At 45.4% G+C, this 22,327-nt stretch overlaps 1 protein-coding gene across 2 annotated transcripts; it reads right to left on the bottom strand.

Moving 5' to 3' along the window:
* Positions 1-7,622: 7,622 nt before the first annotated feature.
* On the bottom strand, positions 7,623-20,599 carry TMEM114 (transmembrane protein 114). Of its 2 annotated transcripts, XM_083414299.1 has the most exons (5): positions 20,438-20,599; positions 17,530-17,867; positions 16,397-16,477; positions 10,646-10,783; positions 7,623-9,626 (listed from the first exon to the last, which is right to left on the bottom strand). In XM_083414299.1, the coding sequence occupies exons 2-5, from the start codon at positions 17,711-17,713 to the stop codon at positions 9,394-9,396; spliced, it is 636 nt and encodes a 211-aa protein (XP_083270425.1). In that variant the 5' UTR covers positions 17,714-17,867; positions 20,438-20,599; the 3' UTR covers positions 7,623-9,393. The 2 variants fall into 2 exon arrangements, with proteins under 2 accessions (XP_083270425.1, XP_083270424.1); XM_083414298.1 differs by lacking the exon at positions 20,438-20,599 and having other exon boundaries at positions 17,530-18,177.
* Between the last annotated feature and the right edge of the window lie 1,728 nt (positions 20,600-22,327).

Here is a 22,327-nt window from a genome sequence, read left to right as displayed (position 1 = left end):
GCAGAGCTCTGTCGACTGAGTGGCAGGTCTGTTAAGGCTTCCCAAAGCAACACAATCAATTCCTGTCAGGAAATTCAGATTCATATTTGTGTCAGACATTGGGTGCTTGTCAGCATTGTTGGCGAGATCTTCCTCAGGGCTTGTCTTTTTCCAAAGCGATGAGCAGGACTTCTAGAAAAGAAAAGGGGAGACGGGGGGGAGAGAGAGAGAGGAGACCGGAAGCCGCTTTGGGGAACAGCTGACTCTGAGCTTGTTAAAATAAATCCACTAGGAGAACTCTGGAATCCAGTGACAGGTGACTCCATTTATAAATCAAACCTAGGTTGTTCTTTTCTTTTTCTTTTTACTAGCAAGAAGTGCCCAGCATTGCCCAATGCTTTTTAGAAATCAAAAAGCATTGTGTTTTATGCATGGACAGTGCAATTTGTGAATTTTGACCCTTCATGCCAAAAACAGTCAAAGTCACACCAAAGACACATTTGATCTGCTGTCTTGATTCAAAATTGTGCCTGGCACCCAAACATCAACAAAGACCCCCACCCCAACCCCTACCTCAGGAACCCTCAGGTCGAGTCTGGCAATGAGGCAGACAAATCTATGTCAAAAAAGTCCCAGGGTCCAAATGGCAACAAAGCCTTACACCCCACCTTGGGAAGCCTCATGCCAAGTTTGGTGATGATATCTTGAGAGACAGCAACCAGAATATCAGGAAAGAAGCTATTTTAATTTGAGCATGGATGTAAATTTTGTGCCATTTTTAAATTATTACTCCATGGTTTCGTATTGTCTTTATTTTGAATTACATGTGGGGGAAGCATAATTTTTTAGAAAGTCTAAAGGTCATAATCCTGCTCTGTCTAGAGTTGTACCTTGTCTCAAATCAACCCCTGGGCATCCCTCTAATTTTGATCCAGTCTACTGCCTGTGGTTCTCATCAAAGCTTTTCATTTTGCTACTTTTATTTTATTTTATTTTTCTTGGATGGAAAGAGTGCAAGAAAGATGTACAGTATACGTTCTTTCTGGAGATATAGCAGGTGATTCTCAGCTTTTCCAAAAGTGCCCTCTAGTGCTACTCAAGTGGAATAGCATCCGAAGCCAACTGGGATGGCTCTCCCACTTGCAAACACACACACACACACACACACACACACACACACACACACACGTGTGTGTCTTTCAACAGCACTTGAACTTACTGAAATAACTCATTTAAATTAAACGGGGCTGCCAGTACATATTAATTAAATATCAATTTATTCTTGAAAGACTACTTATGGAAGGTTCTCAAGTTGGGACTGGGATAAACCCCAGCTGTCATGTAATTAATTTGGAACGACGCAAACACAGAACACACATTACATCCCCCCACCCCAACACACACACACAGAGAGAGAGAGACACCACTTAACATATTAAAACTTGTAGGGCATGTTTACACATCCAATTAGCATTTAACAAGATAACCTTATAGTGCATTAATGAGATCAACTAATTTATTTATTTTTATGCCCAAATTAATATAGGCACTTTTCAAATGCTGAGGCATAAGAGGCAAAGGGTTGGGCTGCAGGGAGGCCATTGTCGTTTCCCCATTGCTACTTAGAAGAGAGGGGTAGGATGTGCTATTTGCCTACAGCGGGGGAAACTAATGCATTTCTCTCCACATGTTATTAGACTCCAGCCCCCATCAGCCCCAGCCAATGGAACCGATGGTGAGGGGTGAGAGGAGTCATAGTTCAGCAGCATCTGACGGGACGGGGGTGGGAGAGCCATTGGGTTCAGTTGACAACTTCATGCAACCCTACCGATTCACACTTCCCAAGGCAATTCATGAATTGAAACACAGCTTCTTTGATAATTCTGAGGCACGGTGCTCCAACCAAGAAATCTGTGTCCTAGTGGAAAGCACATATGGGTGAAAGTATTTGGGACAATCATTTGTGTGTGAAAGAAGAAAAAGGCACACTAAAATGCTGGTGAAATTTCACAATTATTCCATCCCTGTGCAGGCGGGAACCCTCTGAATCTGGATGAATCCCCAATATAAGGCAATTAGGAGATGATGTTCCAGGTTTTGCGCTGCAGCCTTATTTCCCTTACCACTGTGTTTTCTCGTATATTTGCCTGCTCTTTGCTTTGCCATGATAACAGAATCCGCAGAGGGTTCCCCACCACCTTCTCTAAAGCCAGGTGATGGGACAGTTCGTGTGACAGAGTTAGGTCAGCCTCCTGCAAGCAGGTTGCTCCCCAGGTGTTTTGGACAGTAACTGCCATCAGCCCCACCCAGAGGAAAACAAGCAGACCCGGCCAACAGATTCATAGTGGCTAATAATAATAAGGGATATCCAAAGTTAATCATCATTGTAGTAGACCCCCTGGGCATAGTGAAACTGTGGCACTCACTCCCACTGCAGGCATTGATGGCCATCAAACGGGCTGGCGTTGAAAGAGGTTAAAAATTCATGGAGGAGAGGGCTATTGGTGGCTACTAGCCATGATTGCTCTGCCCTGCCTCTATGGCTGGAGGCAGCAATGCTTCTGAATACCAGTTCCTGGGAAGAGCAGGAGGGGAGAGAGTCCTCTTGTGCTCAGGTCCTGCTAACGGGTTTCCCAGTGGGGCATTTGGTTGGCCCCTGTGAGAACAGGATGCTGGACTAGATGGGCCATTGGCCTGATCCTGCAGGGCTCTTCCTGTGTTCTTATATTCTGCTGAAATCAATGTTAAATCCGTTGATTTTAATGGGCCTGCTCTAACTTACTTGGGTATCATCACCATTGTAGTATTTTAAAGCTTTGTAGTAGTAATAGTAGTAGTAGTAATAATAATATTAATAATAATAATAATAATTTATTATTTATAGCCCACCCATCTGGCTGAGTTTCCCCAGCCACTCTGGGCGGCTCCCAATCGAGTGTTAAAAACAATACAGCATTAAATATTAAAAACTTCCCTAAACAGGGCTGCCTTCAGATGTATTTTAAAGATAAGATAGCTGCTTATTTCCTTCACATCTGAAGGGAGGGCGTTCCACAGGGTGGGCGCCACTACTGAGAAGGCCCTCTGTCTGGTTCCCTGTAACCTCACTTCTCGCAATGAGGGAAACTCCAGAAGGCCCTCGGCACTGGATCTCAGTGTCCGGGCTGAACAATGGGGGTGGAGACGCTCCTTCAGGTATATTTTATTAAGGGTACACCCCATCCTAGCACTTGATTCCATTTGATTCCAGTGAGGTCTGAGCAGGATGTTCTGGTGGTTTCTGTCCACAGTTATCTAGTGATACTAAAATCTATGTCTCCAGCCTTCGTAACCGGTGGAGACCCTGTTAACTCCAGAAACCACAGTTCATTGTTATTTGTTGTGCAGTCAGGTGCATTTCCAGAGGGATTTGAGGAGAACCAAGCCGAGCCCCCACGCTCCCCATTGGAGTAAGCCCTTCTGCAAACGCTTCGCTCCCTCTCAGCCTTGCCTGGAGCTCAAAGTGCTCAGGCATGTGCTTTATCGGGAACTGCTGACAAGTGTTATGCTGTAAGAAGATTTCCAGAGTCCCTGTCATTTCCTCCGCAGGCTGCCACCCTGCCTTGTCCTCAGGGCTCTGTCTCGCTTCATCACAGTTTTCTCCTTGATGTAAAGCAGAGGTGCAATGGCCGGTGGTTCCGAGAGGATGAAGAGAGAATGACAGGAAGAGCACAGATTTCCGGATTGGCCGCCTCAGAGTTCCCTTCACATCATTCTTCCCTGAGGATGTGGAGGCAGAGAGGAGGGTTGAGCAGAGGTGTCCTGAACTTGACAACAGCACCTGGGGAGGATCTGCAGGAGGTCATGAGCCATCAAATCTACTAGAACTTTTTTTGTAGCCATGGTGGCCCTGCTCCACAATAACAGGAAGTGGTGCTTCTGAATGCCAGGGCTGCAAATCCAGGGAGGGGAAAGTTGCTCTTCTGCTCAGGTTCTGCTTGTGGGTTTCCCAGAGGCTTCTGTTTGCCACTGCAAGGGCCATCAGGCTCTTAAAGCCATAGCATTGTAGTATTGGAAGGTACCCCAAGAGTCTTCTGGTCCTGCAATGCAGGAATCACAACGACATAATCCCTGAGAGATGGCCATCCAAACTCAGTTTAAGACCCTCCATTGAAGAAGAAGAAGGAGGAGGAGGAGGAGGAGGAGTTTGGATTTGATATCGCACTTTATACTTCCTGAAGGAGTCTCAAAGCAGCTAACATTCTCCTTTCCCTTCCTCCCCCACAACAAACACTCTGTGTGGTGAGTGGAGCTGAGAGACTTCAGAGAAGTGTGACTAGCCCAAGGTCACCCAGCAGCTGCATGTGGATGAGTGGGGAATCGAACCCGGTTCCCCAGATTATGAATGCGACTACCACTCTTAACCACTACACCAAACTGGAGGCCTCCACCTTTTGAGGTGATTTGCTACTCTGTCAAACAGCTCTTGCTGTCAGAAAGTTCTTGCTGATGTTTAATCGGCATCTCCTCTCCTTTCTTGTACAGTCATACCTCGGGTTGAAGTAGCTTCATGTTAAGTATTTTCGGGTTGCGCTCCGTGGTGACCCAGAAGTATCGGAGTGTGTTACTTCCAGGTTTTGCCACTCACACATACTCAGATGTTCAAAATGATGTCACATGCATGTGCAGAAGCGGTGAATTGCGACCCAAGCACACGCAGACGTGAGGATGCAGGTTGCGTTCGCTTCAGGATGCGAACGGGGCTCCGGAACAGATCCCGTTCGCATCCAGAGGTACCACTGTACTTTGAATCCATTGGTTCGTATTCTACCCCCTGGAGCAGCAGAAAACAAGCCTGGGTCATCTTCCATGTGACAGCCCTTCAGATATTTCAAGTTGCCTCTCATTCCACTTCTCAGTCTTCTCTTCTCTAACCTAAACATGCCTTATGCTCTTATGTCCTTAATTGAAAATGAAAACTGTGAATGCATATTGCGGGGGGGGTAGGGGGGCATTCTCTACCTAGAAAGCAAGCAGTCAGTTGGCTGCTTGGCTCAGTTGTTATGTACTCTGACTGAAAAGTTTAGCCTCGCTGGCATTTTAGGTATCTCATGTTTTGACTTCAGGAACTTTGGCTTTTTTATGTGTCTCTGCAAACCGATAACTTCTGCAGTCAGGGTAGCAGTCATAAAATTGACTCACTTTTGCGATTAAAGGGGAATACCTAATTTGTGCTTTCTCCTTGCCGATTCACTCAGTTTGGAAAGATCCTCATCCGACTCCTTGAAGTCCCTTTTATTCTTTTTGTTTTTTTAAAAAATCAACTTTTCTCTATCTCCCCTGTGTCAAAATCTAGATTGCATTCTCCCTGGAGCAGAGACCTGCCCTCTTGCATGTGCAGCTTGAAAAACACAGCTTTTTCTGCCCCAGAATTGGTGTTTGCAGCTGGTGCATGGTACGTGAGTGTTTTTACTGTTTAGCACAGATTACGCAGCCCGGGTGTTGAGCATGCTTGTCAGGGGCCTTCCAAATCTGGCTGCCTTTCTAGCCTTCCTCCAGGCAGGCCTAAATATTATTTTAATGCATTTCTCTTTTCATAATTAACTTTCATCTTCGTACAATGCCAGCCAAGCTGGCGATCATGGCAATAAAAGGATGATTATGCAAACGCTTCCCCACTGCGCTGGTGCAGCCAGTTCCAAAGTGCTGGAGGAAGACCTAGCTGCTGCGCAGTGCGGAGCCATTTATTTGCTCTGCACCCTGCGTGCGAACGAGACAATATTGCCTTTTAAATATTTGAGGAGGCCAGGTTGCCTGGGAAAAGGAAGGTAATTCTTCAGGAAGCAGATGTGGGTGTCCCAGGGTCCCTGTCGTCGGCAGAATTATGCTGAGCTTCAGGGGGCAGGTGGAGAGAGAGAGACGCTACTGACACTGAAATATTGTTACAGGAAACCCAGCTTAGCTTCCCCCTCCCTCTTTCTCTGTCTCCTGTGCTTAAAGGAGGAGGAAGAAGATTTTGAAATAATAAAAAAAGTACAACTGAATTTATTTAAAGAAATTAGCGGGTGGCGCTGTGGGTTAAACCACAGAGCCTAGGACTTTCTAATCAGAAGGTCGGCGGTTCGAATCCCCATGATGGGGTGAGCTCCCATTGCTCGGTCCCTGCTCCTGCCAACCTAGCAGTTCGAAAGCATGTCAAAGTGCAAGTAGATCAATAGGTACCACTCCAGCGGGAAGGTAAAGGATGTTTCCGTGCGCTGCTCTGGTTTGCCAGAAGCGGCTTAGTCATGCTGGCCACATGACCCGGAGGCTGTACACCAGCTCCCTCGGCCAATAAAGCGAGATGAGCACCGCAACCCCAGAGTCGGTCACAACTGGACCTAATAGTCAGGGGTCCCCTTTACCCTAGAGTTTACACTATTTTTTTAAAAAAAGCACAAAGCACACACACATGGGTGGGGGAAAGCATGGAAATAGAAACCACAAATTTCCTTCACTATCTGTGGAGGTCTTAGACTAAAAAGACCGTTGAAATACACTTGATTGCAGAATCTAGAACCTGTGGTTCTAGAGGGCCACCGGTTCCCCATCCCTGCACTGGAGCAACTGGGTTCCAGAGACAAAAGGGACGCTATCCACATCTTCCTGGGGATTGAGAATGCCTCCAATCAATGGCATGGGAGACTGAAAAAGCCACCAATCATAGGAGAGCATGCAAATATAAGGGTTCCTTCATCTGCCTTCCTGCCTCTCACCTTTCGGCTTCACCTGGGAATCTGAGCCCTTGGGTGTCTGAGTCTTAAGGCCTAGGAACTTAAGAAGAACCTGGTTAATGGCCCATCTAGTCCAGAATCATGTTCTCACAGTGGCCAGCCACATACACAATCTAGTCTGGAGTCTGCTACTTGTGACAGACTTTGATTTACAGTAGGAGCTGTTTGACAGTAGAACAGGCTACATTGGAAGGTGATGGACTCTCATTCTTTGGAGGTTTTTAAACAGAGGCTGTTGGCTATCTATCAAGGATAATTTTGCTGTGGTTCCTGCATTGCAGGGGGTTGCACTAGATGAGGCTTGGGGATCCCTCCAACTCTACAATTCTGTGATTCGACAAAGATGAACACACACATGCATCAAAACAAAGAGACACTCGCAGGCCGGTGATATTCCAGGCCTAATTGAATAGAGAGTTGGCCCAACATACCTTGGAGAATCTAGCCAGATTTCTTACATCATATTTTATTTATTTGCTGATTTAAAAACCACTTCACAAGCCAAAAGCCACCAAAGTGGGGTAGTACAAGATAAAACACAAAAGACTGCAGACTCGTTGAACTAAAAGAAATTAAGGCCATTGCTATAGTTGTACAAGTAATTTTCCGTAAAATGACTGGGTCACATTACGGTAAAGCTTTCTTAAACAAACAAACAAAAGTCTTCCGTAACTGCCTAAATATCAAGATAATTGATTCCAGAGGGCTAATGCAGCAGCACTAAAAGCCTGCTCCTTTGTGCATACTAAACAGACCTCTGGGACAATGTCCTTTCTGAAGAATGCAGTTGCTGAGCAGGGATATATGGGATAAGGCAGGCCTCTAGATGACTGGGTCCCAAGTTGTTTTAAATGCAAAAAAAAACCCCTTGAATTACACCCAGTAGCAGGCAGTGTGCAACAAACTCAGCAGAGGTGTTACATAGCGTCAATGGGATGTCCTAGGCAACTACCTAGCTGCTATATTCTGCAGCTTCCGGACTAAGCCCAAGGGAAGCCTCACATTACTGCATTGCAGTAATCTAGTCTTGAGGTTGTGGGTGCCAGGACCACAGTGACTAAGCTACCTCAGTCCAGGAATGGCCTTAGCTGCCTTGCCAACTGAAGCTGATAAATATGTCACCCTCTTTTTCCTTCTCAGCTATTCAGTTTCTCACTCCTGCCACGAGATGTCAGCAAAGACCACAGTTCTTCTTTCAGAGCTATTTCTGGTGTGGAAACCAACTTGAAAGCATGTCGCCACCCCTTCTCTATAGTATTGGCAGGTGTCCTGTGTGCAGCAGGATTTCTTTGTAGGATGCACCAGGGCTGGCACAGGCAGCTACACACAAACTCACACATACACCTCTCTTTGAAGAGAAGCAGCACCTCTGCCAAAACAGATGTCTTGCACGCAGCAGTATTTCTTTGTAGGATATAACCAGTGCTCACTTCATCAAGATTATACAGACCTTTGCCCTTTGAAGGTAGAATGTTTGTGAGCATTCTTTGATGTCACAAGGACTTGGGAGGCACCTGCAGATGTTGGGCAGTACAGATGTACAAAGGTGGGGCTTGCAAGTAAATGTTGCAGTACATGTCCTTTCTCAAAGGAGTGCTGACATTCAGTGTTCCAATAAACTAAGCATCCCACCTTGGCCTCCCATTCTATTTTCTTCTTTTCTTTTCAAACTGTCACTCTAAATTCTGTGGTCATTCAACATGTTCTACTCTCGCTGCATTGTTGTTGTTTTCCAGTGGGTTTCCCCCAAAAGCTTTGGTGGCTTAAAAAAAATATTTTTGTTTGTATTTCTGCAACTCTCCAAGTTCCATCCAACATGTGGGTTGTTTCTGCTTGTTCCCTTGTGGTCCCATTTTTGCTACGCTCCTGCCAGTGCTCACCATCTGACTTTGCTGTCAGAAACAATTTTCTATAACTGTATTTATATCTACATCTGATCTATTCGTGGAAACCATTCTGCCCGCAGGAATTGCTTCTGCTTGCGGAATTTAGAGACATTTAATACACAGATATATAACCTAGTGGTGGGTAGGCACCTGTTCTGCAAGACTACAGATTTCTGATCATCTCAAACCCAAACTAGGTTATTCCCCCTCACCTTAGGAGGAAGGTGATCAAGGCCTTTGTTCATCTTCAGTCTACCAGAGAAGCTCAGCATGTGAAGATCCAAGCTCAGACCGCATGGCTCTTACAAGCCTTTTTGTGCTGGGGGAATAGGGGACTATTTTGGAACTTAAAAGGGCATGTTTTAAAGGTCTAACAACCTATATTTCCACACTTCATTTTGCTGCATGTTTTGTGGTTTTAAATCTCTGCGGGGATTCTCTCCCCAAAGACTACTTGCCCCAAACCTGGATCTTGGCATCCAGGAATTTTCCTTTTCATACATCATATTTTATTTCCTTGCCACTGACAGAAGGAGCCTACGTAGATCTGCACAAGACCCTCTTTCCAGAAGGCTACTCATCTGCTAACCAAAATTATAAGCACATGGAAGAAAAAAGGCCCAGGGGAGAGCAAGACAAGTCATCATGGGACTTAAAAGTCGCTCACTTTTAAGTGCCAGCAGGTGGCTCAAAATAAGAAAGAGAAAGTAGGGGGAGATGGAAACCTGGAGGTGTCAAAACTCACTGACCCAGATGGGCTGTGGTGTTTGATAACCTCATATGGTGCAATCCTGCCTTTGCTTCATATCCACCATCCTGGCCATCAGGAGGAAAGCTAGCCCAGTGAGGATCTCGGTAGCCAAGGAAAGCCAGGCAAAGGCCAGAGACCAGCCAAACCGGATGTTGATAATGTCCAGAAGGGTCTTCCTTCCCAAGAGGAGAATGGCTTCCCTGAAGCCTGCAGCAAAGTAGGTGATGTAGATGCTGAGCCCGGCCAGTGTGATGAGAGCTGAAAGAGAGACAAGCTGTGAAGGAGTCTGAAGAGGGGAAGCTTTTCCAGTCTGGGGACCACATTCCATTCAGGGTAACTTTCTAGGGGTGGGTGGAGCTAGAGGCAAGAGTAGGTGGGGCAATGAAAGCGGCTTTTACCTTTATAAAGTAAATAACAACAACAACAACAACATTTTAAAAACACAATAAAACATCAAATATTAAAAACTTCCCTGAACAGGGTTGCCTTCAGATGTCTTCTAAAAGTCAGATAGTTGTTTATTTCCTTGACATCTGATGGGAGGGTGTTCTGATGGCAGGCGCCACTACCGAGAAGGCCCTCTTCCTGGTTCCCTGCAACCTCACTTCTCGCAGGGAGGGAACCGCCAGAAAGCCCTCAGCACTGGATCTCAGTGTCTGGGCTGAACGATGGGGGTGGAGACGCTCCTTCTGGTATACTGGGCCGAGGCCGTTTAGGACTTTAAAGGTCAGCAACACTTTGAATTGTGCTCAGAAACGTACTGGGAGCCAATGTAGGTCTTTCAGGACTGGTGTTATATGGTCTCTGCCTGCTATTTAAGAGTAAAGGGCAGTACTAGAGTGAGGGTGGACACTACCTTTTACTCATAAAGATCAAGAAGAGGGCTTATCTCTGAACTCAGTGCTGCCATGCTTGGTGCTGAGATTGGAGATAAAAGATCCATCCAACTGTCCTTCAGTGATTCTATCTAGAGAGCAGCCAGAGGGATATTTTATCTGCCAATCAGGGAGATAAATCATACCGCTGCTCTTTAGATATTGCCCTCTAAAGAGCAAATAGAGAGCTTTATCTCCTGATCAGATCAAGAGATAAAATTTGGGGGCTGGCAAGTCTGTGACTTGTCAGGCCATATTCAGTCTGCAGGCCATGGGCTAGTCACCCATGGTGCATGGGGAAGGTTACCTTGCCTTCAGCTTCTGTGGAATTAAGGATAGTCTAAAAGTGCAAGGAATTGTTTTCTGCCCCGCCCCCAAATCCATAGCAGCTCCATGGCATACCTCCAAGGAGAAAGAGGAGGCCGGTGAACAGAAGGAGGAAGTAAGCCTGTGCAAGGATACTGATGAAGCCCATCATTGCTCCAAAGACCAACAAGATGAGGCTAAGAGGTAGCAGGATCACAACTGCCCCGTGCATATCTGGAGGGAAACAAAATCTATCGGTCACATTTGCCAAGTACTGTCCTTACACATATGGCTATTGCCACTTTTTGCAAGGATCTCAAAGGACCTAATTTAACAGGTATGAAAGTTTTTGTCACATAGACCTTGAAGAGAAACTTACATGTAAACTAAGAATAGCTAGAGGAAATAGTTGCAGAGACACATTTGTTGGAGACAGTAATCCTGATTGCTTACACAAATGTTTCAATTAACAAAATGAAAGTCCCTTTGGTGTACTCCAACATAAAAGGTAAAGGTAAAGGTACCCCTGCCCGTACGGGCCAGTCTTGACAGACTCTAGGGTTGTGCGCTCATCTCACTCTATAGGCCTGGAGCCAGCGCTGTCCGCAGACACTTCCGGGTCACGTGGCCAGCGTGACAAGCTGCATCTGGCGAGCCAGCGCAGCACACGGAACACTGTTTACCTTCCCGCTAGTAAGCGGTCCCTATTTATCTACTTGCACCCGGGGGTGCTTTCGAACTGCTAGGTTGGCAGGCGCTGGGACCGAGCGACGGGAGCGCACCCTGCCGCGGGGATTCAAACCGCCGACCTTTCGATCGGCAAGTCCTAGGCACTGAGGCTTTTACCCACAGCGCTACCCGCGTCCCTTTACTCCAACATAAGGATTTGTTAATTGACTGTTTTCTCTTTTTCTTACTTTAAATACTGTATCTCTGCATTTATTTATTTTTTAAATCTGAGGGATCTGCACTTACAAGCTTCTTGGCATTTTCTTTTCTGACTTTGTTCACTTGGTTACAGTCTAGATTTTGTAATGCCCTTTTCTCCATTGTTCTCATTTCAACGAGAAACCACCTAATTTGCAGTTTGAGGGCCTATATGCGAACCAAAGGGCAGCTCTCCTTCCAAATTCATGCTTCTCCAATTTTGCAATACAAAAAATGTATTAGTCGGTCCAAACACCACGCTTATTAGGAGAAATTTGAAGTGAAATGAGAAAGAATTTTCATGAATTTTCCGCCTTAGCAAGTTGCCGTGGAAATATGGAGAAATGAATTTAAGATGGGGGGAAATGAGAAACTGACATATTTGTCAATCCCTGGTGGTAAGAGAACAATTTGTAAAGAAAAGACAAAATCCATCAGGGCTGGAGCTCCCCTATCCACACAGACGCCAGGCCACAATCCATCTGTCCATCTTTAAAGGTGTCATAAGATGCCTGGTTTTCATAAATATCATGGTGGCTGCAATCTGAAGTCCCACTGAGCTGTGCTTCCTTCTGAATAAACATGTTTTGGATGAGAGAATGGGTACCTTGTCTCCCAGCTGTGCTTGTTTGTGATTTGTTCTTTGCTGTAAGTGACCCTTCCTGCTCTTGCCTGTTTTCCCTTTTCCTGTCTTTTTTGTCTTTTTCATGTGCAATGGGCTAATGGATAACTGGAAATTCCTCAGAGCCCTCTGGTGCCTCCTAGGAGCTACTGCTCGGTTGTTTGCTTTCTTCCTGTGCAATCAGCCTTCTGTGCTTCTCTGATGACCTTTCCTGCCAGCTATCTTGCCACCAGCTGAATAAACAGAGAGGTGTAGAGTACTTTCCGGGGCCTTTCTAATTTCCTCTTTTGTCTTCTGCCCTGGGTGGTCTGAGCCTGGGCCTCAAGTAAGCCGGGGAGAGACAATCAAATCAGTTTGTGTTTAAAGGTGAGTCTACGTTAATGGGACGCGGGTGGCGCTGTGGGTTAAAGCCTCAGTGACTAGGGCTTGCCGATCGAAAGGTCGGCGGTTCGAATCCCTGCGGCGGGGTGAGCTCCCGCTGTTCGGTCCCAGCGCCTGCCAACCTAGCAGTTCGAAAGCACCCTTAAGTGCAAGTAGATAAATAGGGACCGCTTACTAGCGGGAAGGTAAACGGCGTTTCCGTGTGCGGCTCTGGCTCGCCAGAGCAGCGATGTCACGCTGGCCACATGACCCGGAAGTGTCTGCGGACAGCACTGGCCCCCGGCCTCTTCAGTGAGATGGGCACACAACCCTAGAGTCTGTCAAGACTGGCCCACACGGGCAGGGGTACCTTTACCTTTTTTACCTACGTTGGGTTGTAGCCAACTCAGACCCCACCTGCAGCAGTACATCTAAAGCTTCTTCCTTTCCCTGGCCAGGAGATGGAAGGAGCAATGAACGAAAAGGTGGAGAAAGATTTGAGGTATTTTGAGGGGAGGGGGAGGAAAGGCTTGCAGCTGGGAATTCAGGACTCTGCGTGGTAATGTGAGAAGCTGTGGGGGCTTAAGGGTTTTTGTGAAGGTCCCAGGCATTTTCATCTCAGCTGGAGACTATGGTTATCACCCTAAAATGTTGGCAATGAACATGCTGGGTTTCAATTAAGAAGACTAGAGTCTGCCTTGGTGTTTGAAAAAAAGAAGAGTAGAAGAGTAGATTTTCATCCTTGTAAGTGAGTGGCTGGATTCTGAGTTCCACTTTGTTTCTCTTCAGTACTAATTGCCCATGCACTGAAAACCTGGCTTCCCTCTTGGTCTTTTAAAGCTACTATGGAAACCAATAAATGATAGAGACTCAAGAATTGGTAATGAATGCTATTATACTAATTCACAGAACTGTTAGAGGTGCTTGCCTTAGTACATTGGTGCAACTGGCCAAAACAAGAGGTTCTGCTGTGATTTCCTCCCACCTATTGCTGCTTCCAGCTCTTCTACAGGGGATGATGAAAAATGGATAAATGATGCAAGAAAAAGAGACTGCAGTGGGAAGCTTACTGATGAACACATTTCATCTCATTGCAACAGGCCCAGCTTAGGCATGAGGAGATTTTTGACTAGCATATTAGAACTGTGAACCTGGAGCTGACTTCCAAACCTCATTTCCACATCATTATAGGAAGAGCTTGCAGCAATTGCCATAAGCTGCAACTTAGTTCTTATACAGTGGTATCTCAGGTTAAGTACTTAATTCGTTCCAGAGGCCCATTCTTAACCTGAAACTGTTCTTAACCTGAAGCACCACTTTAGCTAATGGGGCCTCCTGCTGCCGCCACGCCGCCGAAGCACGATTTCTGTTCTTATCCTGGAGCAAAGTTCTTAACTTGAATCACTATTTCTGGGTTAGCGGAGTCTGTAACCTGAAGCGTATGTAACCTGAAGCGTATGTAACCTGAGGTAACCTGAGGTACCACTGTACAGTTAAATTACAGAATTCGCTCCCACAAAAGGTCAAGGTGGCCACCAACTTGGACAGCTTTAAAAAAAAGGGTTAGATGAACTTGGCAACTAGGCTTTGGGACAGTGTGGTGTAGTGGTTAAGAGCAGTGGACTCGTAATCTGGTGAACCAGGTTTGATTCCCCGCTCCTCCACATGCAGCTGCTGGGTAAACGTGGGCTAGTCACACTTCTCTGAAGTCTCTCAGCCTCACTCACCTCACAGAGTGTTTGTTGTGGGGGAGGAAGCGAAAGGAGAATGTTAGCTGCTTTGAGACTCCTTTGGGTAGTGATAAAGCGGGATATCCCACCCTACTTGTGCTGGTCTATGACTGTAATGAAGATTAGAATGATTGATTGATTGATTGATTGATTGATTAGATTGATTAACTGGTAAGCATGCTGACTTTTGCTCCTTGGTTCTAGAGATAGGCCTGAGTCCAAACAGACCCTGAATGTTGTGGCCCCATTCCTGGATGGTAAAATTAGGTGGAATATTTTGCTCATAAGAGCATAGGAAAAGCTCTGCAGCTAGGTTAGGCCAAAGGCTCTTGTAGTCCAGCATCGTGTTTTCACAATGGCAAAGAGATGCCCATGGGAAGCAGGATCTCAGTGCAACAGCATCACTCTCCCCACTTGTGCTTCCCAGAAACTGGAATTTAGGTGCACAATGTCTCTGGCAGTGAAGGTAGAACACAGCCATCATGGCTAGCAGCCACAGATAGCCATATCCTGCATAACATTGTCTAATATCTGGTAAAAGCCTCACTGCCTCATCTTGTAGGAGAAAATCACATAGGACATACACTATGTGAAGAAGTGTTTTCTTTTATTTGTCTTGAATCTTAATTTTGGGGTGGGAGGGAATGCATACCATTTTTTTCTCTCCAAATACCCCAGTGAGAACGCCATTCTGGGACATTACAAGTAAGGGGGATGGCAGCCCCCATAACTGGATAGAGGTGGGTCCAGTCTGTTAATATTGCATGTGTACATTTGTAAGTGGGTGTATGGGGTGTTAGGGGAAAGGTAGTACCTCTGGTGGGGGACACGTCATGCTCCTTCTGGGGTAGTTTGTCCACCTTTGGTCCCCACCTTGCTCTCAGTCTTCACCTGTGGCTCCTAGAAGCTGTCAGCATGCAACAGCAGTAACACCACATGAAATGCCTTCGACTGGCCAGCTAAACCAGGTGAGGGTAGCCAATGGGTCTCAAACCCTGGGTAAACTAGAGTCTTTCCTTGCATGAAAAGACAGGCTCTGGTAGATTGAGTGGACACGACCGATTGTGGGTCCAACGGTCAATAAGGTGTTTTCTGCACATGCTGTAGAGTAGAGGGAAGTGAGGGGCAGATGTGGCTCATCAACCTGGAAAGGTCTGGGAAGGCGGCCCATCTAGGAGAAGAAAAACTCTGATCCTAAACCTCTGCTGCCTTGTGGGATATCTTTGGGAGAAGAAAGCGCTAAGGAATAAACCCTACACAAATCCGGAGTGGAGTCCCTAAGGCAGCTGGGATAGCGCCATGTACAACTCCTTCCAGCAACTCCTGCAGCCAAGCTGGTACCACACATATTGCTCTGCTTTCCTTTCCACCACATCAATGAGGCCAAGAGGTCTTGTTATCTAGTGTCAGGGACTGGGCAGAAGAGGAATGGTGGAGACCACCTTCCCATGCTGACCCCTCCAGAGAGGAGGAAGAGGAAGACAGTATATATTGACAACAGGGGTTTGAGAGAGGTCACAGCTCAGAGGCAGATGAGGAGAAAAGCTGGGAAATCATGGGAGAGCCAGAACAACACCCAGCTGACTCGTCATTAGAAAGCATTCTCCCAAAACCTGGTGAGCCTTAAAAGTAGGAGAACAAAGAACTCAAAGACATAGGTACATAGCAGCACTCGTAGAGGAGATGATGAGAATGACAAATGAGGAAGTGGAAGAGATGAGGAGGTGGAGATTCACTTGGGACAATGTCATTATCCAAGAGGCTAGGTTCTCTAGCCTCTTTCTGTAAAGATTGAAATAAAAAAGGTCTGTAAGATACTTTTCCTTGTCTTTATACTTTCCTAGGCAACCAGCCAGGAGCTGCTGACAGCATCCTAACATCTGGGCAGCCCAGGACCTCCATACACCTGTCCAGGCTTGAGCCCCACAGAGGTCAATTTGGTGCTGCTAACACAGCAGTTTGACTTCACCCCAGAGGCGCACTCCATTGTCTCTTGAGACAGATGGATGCCGACAACAACAAAAACATTTGTATGTCCATTTCATCCTATTTCCACATTAATCTGGGATTTTTTTAGGTACTATTTTTTATTTAAAGACATACTCAGATATCACACGTATATAAATACTTGTTTTATATCAACATATGCATTTCTGAACACATTTTATCCTAAAATATGAATTTTGGTACATTTTTTAAGCCACTTACTTAAGATGTGCTTGTGTGATGTGGTGATATTTGATATGTCAGGGTTAAAGGGGTTTACCAAATTGAAACAGGTCCTATTAACTGGAAGAGAAAGAAAAGAAAGGGAGAGACCATGAAACATTTATTCAGAATTCAATAGATCATTTCTTACTACAAATTTTCCATTTCACCACCGTTGATTAATCAACCTGAAGGATCAAGTTGATTAATCTGGTTGCTAAACCAAGTAGAACATGCAGCTCCACTTCTTCTTGACGCAACCTCCCAGCACAGGACAGTTCTATGAGACTGGTCTTTAACAATTGCTTGACTGCAGCAGTCAAATCCATGGATTTCAACATGGATAGCATTTATGCCTTTCAGAACTCCACCCTGGAGGCTTAGCCCCTTAATCCTAACCATCACTAACTAATTTGCCAGCACTCATCCTTTATTTACCAATGTAGTGATCTGCAACCAGCAGGTTTAGAATAAGGACTCCTTCTGGGAATGTCCTGTCTCTCCAAAGCTTGTTTCCTTTCCTTTCACCTATAAAGAGTGTCAAGGTAGGGAAGTGGTTTGAGTTCTGGTCTAGGACCTGGGAGGCCAGGATTGAAATATCCACCCAACCATGCAGCTCACTGGGTGATCTTGGGCCAGTCACTATCACTTAGCCTAATCTACTTCACAGGGGTGTTGTGATGATGAAACAGAGTGGGGAGATCTATACACCACCTTGAGCTCCTTGGAGGAAAGGTAGGATGTGACTAAAGCATGGTTGGAAAATAAAATAAGCCCATCTACCAGCCATGTGGTGGGATACCTTGCGAGACAGTTGGTGGGATGGTGTCTGCCCAGCCAGCCAATTAAAGGAAGTGAGTATTTCCCTTTAGGGAGAGACTTTTCCCAAAGAGCTCAACTTATGTCAGTGGGCCATGGCTCAGAGGTAGATCACCTGCTTTGCAGAACATCCCATGCTCAATCCCTGACATTTCCAGGTAGACTCCCTGCCTGAAACCCTGGAGAGCCACTGCCAGTCAGTGTAAACCGTACTGAGCTCTAGGTGGACCAATGGTCTGACTCGGTCTAAGGCACTTTCCTGTGAGCCTAACCATTTCCCACCAAAGCTCAAGAGGAAACCAGGGGTTACTTACCTTGGCACGTCCTCCAGAGCCCTGAATGGGAGCTCAGGCTGTCTGTGCGGTTGAGGAGCTTCTGCAGCTTAGAAGCATCAATAAGGTACCAAAAGTCAGTGCTGATAGCCACCAGCAGGAAGCTGAAACTGACCACGCCAGCCAAGGCTGCCAAGAGGGAGACAGCGTTCAGTGTGACTTTCATGGCAATTTTCTTCAGGCTGCCACCTGCTGCCTTGGTCCTAAGACTGAAAGAACTGAACCACTGTTTTCATCCCTTGATCACAAGCTGGTCCTCTGGATATGATTCCCAGGGTGTCCAACAGATGAATTGCAGTCCAAACGGCGGTAATAACAGCCTGGTGGTCAGGAAAATCCACACATAATTAATTAAACCCTGCCTCCAATCTGTCCCTCTCTCCCTTTATTTACTCTGTCTTTTCCTCCCAGCATGGAAAGTCATAGCCAGTTGGTTCCCGCTTTTGAATAAGAGGTACTTATGACAGTCAGTGGCCCCCCTTCTTTGCACTTCACCCAGTCACCCTCCAAATGAGTAAACACACACAGCGCATGGTTGAAGAAGCCCACTCTAGCCCATCAAAGTACCAAACGGCTTATTGTTCAGGCAATAATTATCCAACAGCTTTTTTCTCCTGGATACAAGAAAGGAAGAGGAGAAGGACGTCAGAGATCAGCACCACAGACAGTGCCCAGGGAGCAATGAGTAAATCAAGCTCTTTTAAGCTGCAGGGAGGTTGCAAGAAGGAATTTGCAACAAGGGAATAGGGTGACCTGCAAAGAGATGGTCAGGGCATATCCACACATGATCTCCAAAGGACTCTCCTTTGTATTTCTTGGGTGTATTATTAGATGTTAGAGCCTGGAAAGATCAATCTGTACTTTTCATTGAAAAAAAGTCTCTCTCTGATGCTTCCCATCCCATCTTAATGGCATTCCAAAATGTGCACATTATTATATTATGTCAGAAACTTAAAGGCATCTTCAGTGCCATGTGTGAAAAGTCATTCTGTACTTTGCTGTTCTTCAGGTCTACAGCTTAGATATTATTGCTTGTACCCCCTAATAATGTATGGGTTGTCCGTGGTAGTGCAGAGATTGTTTCAGTGCAGGAGATTATATGCCAACTTGCTGAGAAGTGCCTTGCATGGCCACGGTGTGAGAGCCTGGAGAGGCATGACCAGCTCAGCCAGAATAAACTGGTCAGGAGAATGAGGTAGATTTATTAATGGGATTATTCAATATGAGGAAGTTGTATAAATTCACTTGATGGGAGCAACACACATGAAACCATACAGGTGTTGTAATAAGAGAGTCACAGTTTTGTTTAAAGTCCGAAACAACTTAGCCTCAGACAGACTAGAGCAGGCTGTTACAAAGCAGCTCTGAACCATCCTGGCTGCTGTTTTGAACGCGAGGTTCAGGGCAATCCTGGCTGCCTGTTTGGATAGGTTGCTGCTGCATTTATGGCATAAGTTGCTATGAATGCTGTACACCCCTCCATCCTACACTCAGGCTGTATATATGTGTAAATAAAACCATATGTCATAAAGACACCATAGTTTCTGTTGCGCCTCATTCCAAGAGCAACACAAACCCTGGTTAAGTGCAAAGACCATGGGATCTCACACCACTCAGAGATTGAGGCAGCCTGTAACAATAGGTTACCACCCTTTTTCTCAAAGCATTATTGTTGTTGTCTTCAATCACTTGCTTATTCAAAAAACTGAAGCACTTGCCATGAGAGAAGATGGCACCAAATAGCTAATTTCAATTTCTATGCCATCACTGGCACTCAGAAACAGCCCTATCATTGGGCAAAGTGAGGCAACTGCCTCAGGCAGTGGGTGCTGGGAGGCAGCAGTGGCTGGATCCTTTTCTTGTAGGCAGTGGTTGCTGGTGCCCACTGGGACACAAAGGGTAGAAGGCAGGGAGCTCAAGAGTAGGATTAGTAGCTGGGATTACTGCCTCTGACAGTGGAGGTAAGACATAGGGTTCACAGCCATGAGCTGACTGAGACTTGACCATTGTGTGGTTCGACACAAGCAGACCACAGTGGCTGCTACTGAAATCAATTGGTTTACCATCCAAGTTCTCTGACTCAGCTGAGTGGTGAGTCAGGTCCTTGATGGGACTTCTAATCAGCTTCTAAGACATTCAAGATGTCTTCAGCAGGGAATGTTTCAACCTGTGCTTGTGAAACAGAAGTCAGAGCAAGACCTGAAGTCAGAACAGGATTTGTTGCACATATGTCTTCTCTGATAACCAGATGCACCTACAAATCCCTCATGGCCAGAGAGTTAAGGGCAGTGACCAGAGCTTCAGGATGAAACTACATCTTACGTTATGCTTCTTAACATGGAATATCACATCTGATTCTGCCTAAAGATGTGAGGGCAGCAGCAAAAGCATCTGAGGTGCTATATTTATTCATTTGGGACTGTAGCTCAGTGGTAGAGCATCTGCTTTGCATACAGAAAGTCCCAAGTTCAATCCCTGGCATCCCCAGGTACAGCTGGGAGAGACTTCCTGACTGAAACCCTGGGGAGCTGCTGCCAGTCAGTGTGGACAATACTGAGCAAGATAAACCAATGGTCTGACTCAGTAGAAGGCAGCTTCCTATGTTCCTGTAATTACATTTCTGCCTTTTTCCCAGTGAGCTCAAGGTGGCAAAAAATATTGAAAGGACCAGTGAAAACAGTTAAGAAGAAAAATATTTAAAAACAGGTGCTGAAAAGGGTACAGTGAAGCCACCTGCCTGATGTAAATAGGCGGGGAGTTCCAAAGAGCAGATACTGCCACACTAAAACAGTTTTCATAATGAAGATTGATTTCTCACGAGCTCAGACTAACCAAAGATTCTAAAAGATTACCCACCACAAACCTACCAACAGTAAACAGAGCACTGTACCTGAGAGAGGAGAGATAGGAAGTCTTGGAACACATACTACAGGTTGTCATATCCTCCAACTTCCATATCTGAGTGGAGTTTTTATTCTGTGGTACTAGTCTGTTGCTGGGGAATCCCTTCATTGACAAGTTCCTGAATGTCAGGTGTTTGCCTCACTGGTTAAATATATACTTAGTGGGAGAAAACAAGTGTTCTGTGATATGCTGTCAACAAAACGAATCTTCTCAGCCTGTATAATGTTGGTGGGACCAGTCTGAAGGCTATGCAGAATGTAGCAGCTGCCTCAGGCAGCAGAAAATAGGGGGTGATAGGGGCAGCTCCCCAGCTGTTCCACCTGAGACACCTTCTGCTGGAAGGCAAAGATATGCATGCCATGCAGTCTGTCCTGCCGCCCTCTGCATCCCATGATTACCCACCTGCCCTCAGGTGCAGTGGAGGACATGATCCCATTTGCACATGATTTACACATGATTTGCTAGTATTGGCATGTGGTGAGAACATAAGAAGAGCCCTACTGGATCAGGCCAATGGCCCATCAATTCCAGCATCCTGTTCTCATAATGACCAGCCAGTTGCCCCAAAGCGAAACATGTAAGCTGAACCTGAACACAAGAACAACTCTTTCTTCCTGCAGATTCCAGCAAGTGGTATTCAGAAGTATGACTGCCTATGACCTAGCAGCCATTATTGGTCTTCTCCTCTTCCATGAATCTGTCCAATCCTCTTTTAAAGCCATCCAAGTTGGTGGCCAGCACTGCCTCCTGCAGAAGCAAGTTCCATAATGTAACTATATGCTGTGTGACTAAGAACTCTATTTTATCTGTCCTGATTTCTCCAGCAGCGAAATGTATTGGGCTGGCTCTGCCATTTAGTGCACACCATGCACATAAAATATATGAGGGGGAGCAAGCTTGAGCCATATTGCATTTGCCCATGACATATCTGTCAATGTTTCACCAATGAGCACAGGAATATAGAAAGCGGCCATATCAGTCTATGGGGTCAGCTGCAATGGGCAGGAAGGTTTTGGACAGGAATCTTTATTTTCATCTTAGAATAAGAGTGATGGCTGAAAGATGCTGTTCCTGGCAATCTTGACATTATTAGCTGTTAGATTATGTGATTGTTTTCCATGCTTTTAACTGTTTTAAAATTTATTTTTAATTGTATTGCTTTTTTACTGATGTATTCACTGTCTTGGAAGGGTGGGATATAAATTTAATCAATAGTAAATAAAATAGAGCAGACCCATCACAATCAATTAATGTGACTAATTTATGTCAATTGATTTCAATGGGTCTTCTCTGGGTATGTCTTAATTGGATGTGACTGTAAGGCTGCTGTTCTTGGGTGATTATGTGGATAAACACTGTTAGTATATTTGTTTCATTTTAATGGCTTTTATTGCATATTGCATTTTGCATGTTATTGTCACAGAAAATCATGTCATGATTCCTCAAAGCAATAAATTAATTGAATTGTAATCCTACCAGATTAGTTATGGTATCTGGCCAGAATTCAGTACTCTGAGAATATCAGTTTTTATTTTATTACAAATATGTATCCCTGTGCAATCCTTTACATATCTATTCACAAGCAAGACCCACTGTACTCAATAGGAGCCCCACTGAATTCAGTTGACTTATTTCAATTGGGTTTTTCAGTAGGCAGGTAAAAGATTGCACAGGGACTAGAATCTTTTTTAAATGAAAATTTATATTCTAGGAGCACCAATTTCTCTTCCAGATCTTTTTACTTGCACAGCACAGTCAGAAGTACAATGATGAGTTTGATATTATTGTCTCATTGCAACTTTATTGATTTTACTTGGAAAGCTGCCTTGGAAGGAGTTGTATCCTTAAAGACAGGATACAGATAAGCTAAACAAAT

Source organism: Podarcis tiliguerta (assembly GCF_965153285.1).
Source record: "Podarcis tiliguerta genome assembly, chromosome: 14".
Classification (NCBI taxonomy): Eukaryota; Metazoa; Chordata; class Lepidosauria; order Squamata; family Lacertidae; genus Podarcis; species Podarcis tiliguerta.
Note: the sequence above shows the minus strand (reverse complement) of the source record. Positions and strands in the feature narration are given on the sequence as shown.

What these genes read in the sequence shown, in the direction of transcription:
- TMEM114 (XM_083414299.1), bottom strand. Translation starts at nt 17,713, where the DNA reads ATGAAAGTCACACTGAACGCTGTCTCCCTCTTGGCAGCCTTGGCTGGC. An exon ending in GCTCTGGAGGACGTGCCAAG is followed by an intron (nt 16,478 to 17,529) that starts GTAAGTAACCCC and finishes TTTCTCTTCCAG; the next exon opens with TTAATAGGACCTGTTTCAAT. An exon ending in CCTCCTCTTTCTCCTTGGAG is followed by an intron (nt 9,627 to 10,645) that starts GTATGCCATGGA and finishes TCTCTCTTTCAG; the next exon opens with CTCTCATCACACTGGCCGGG.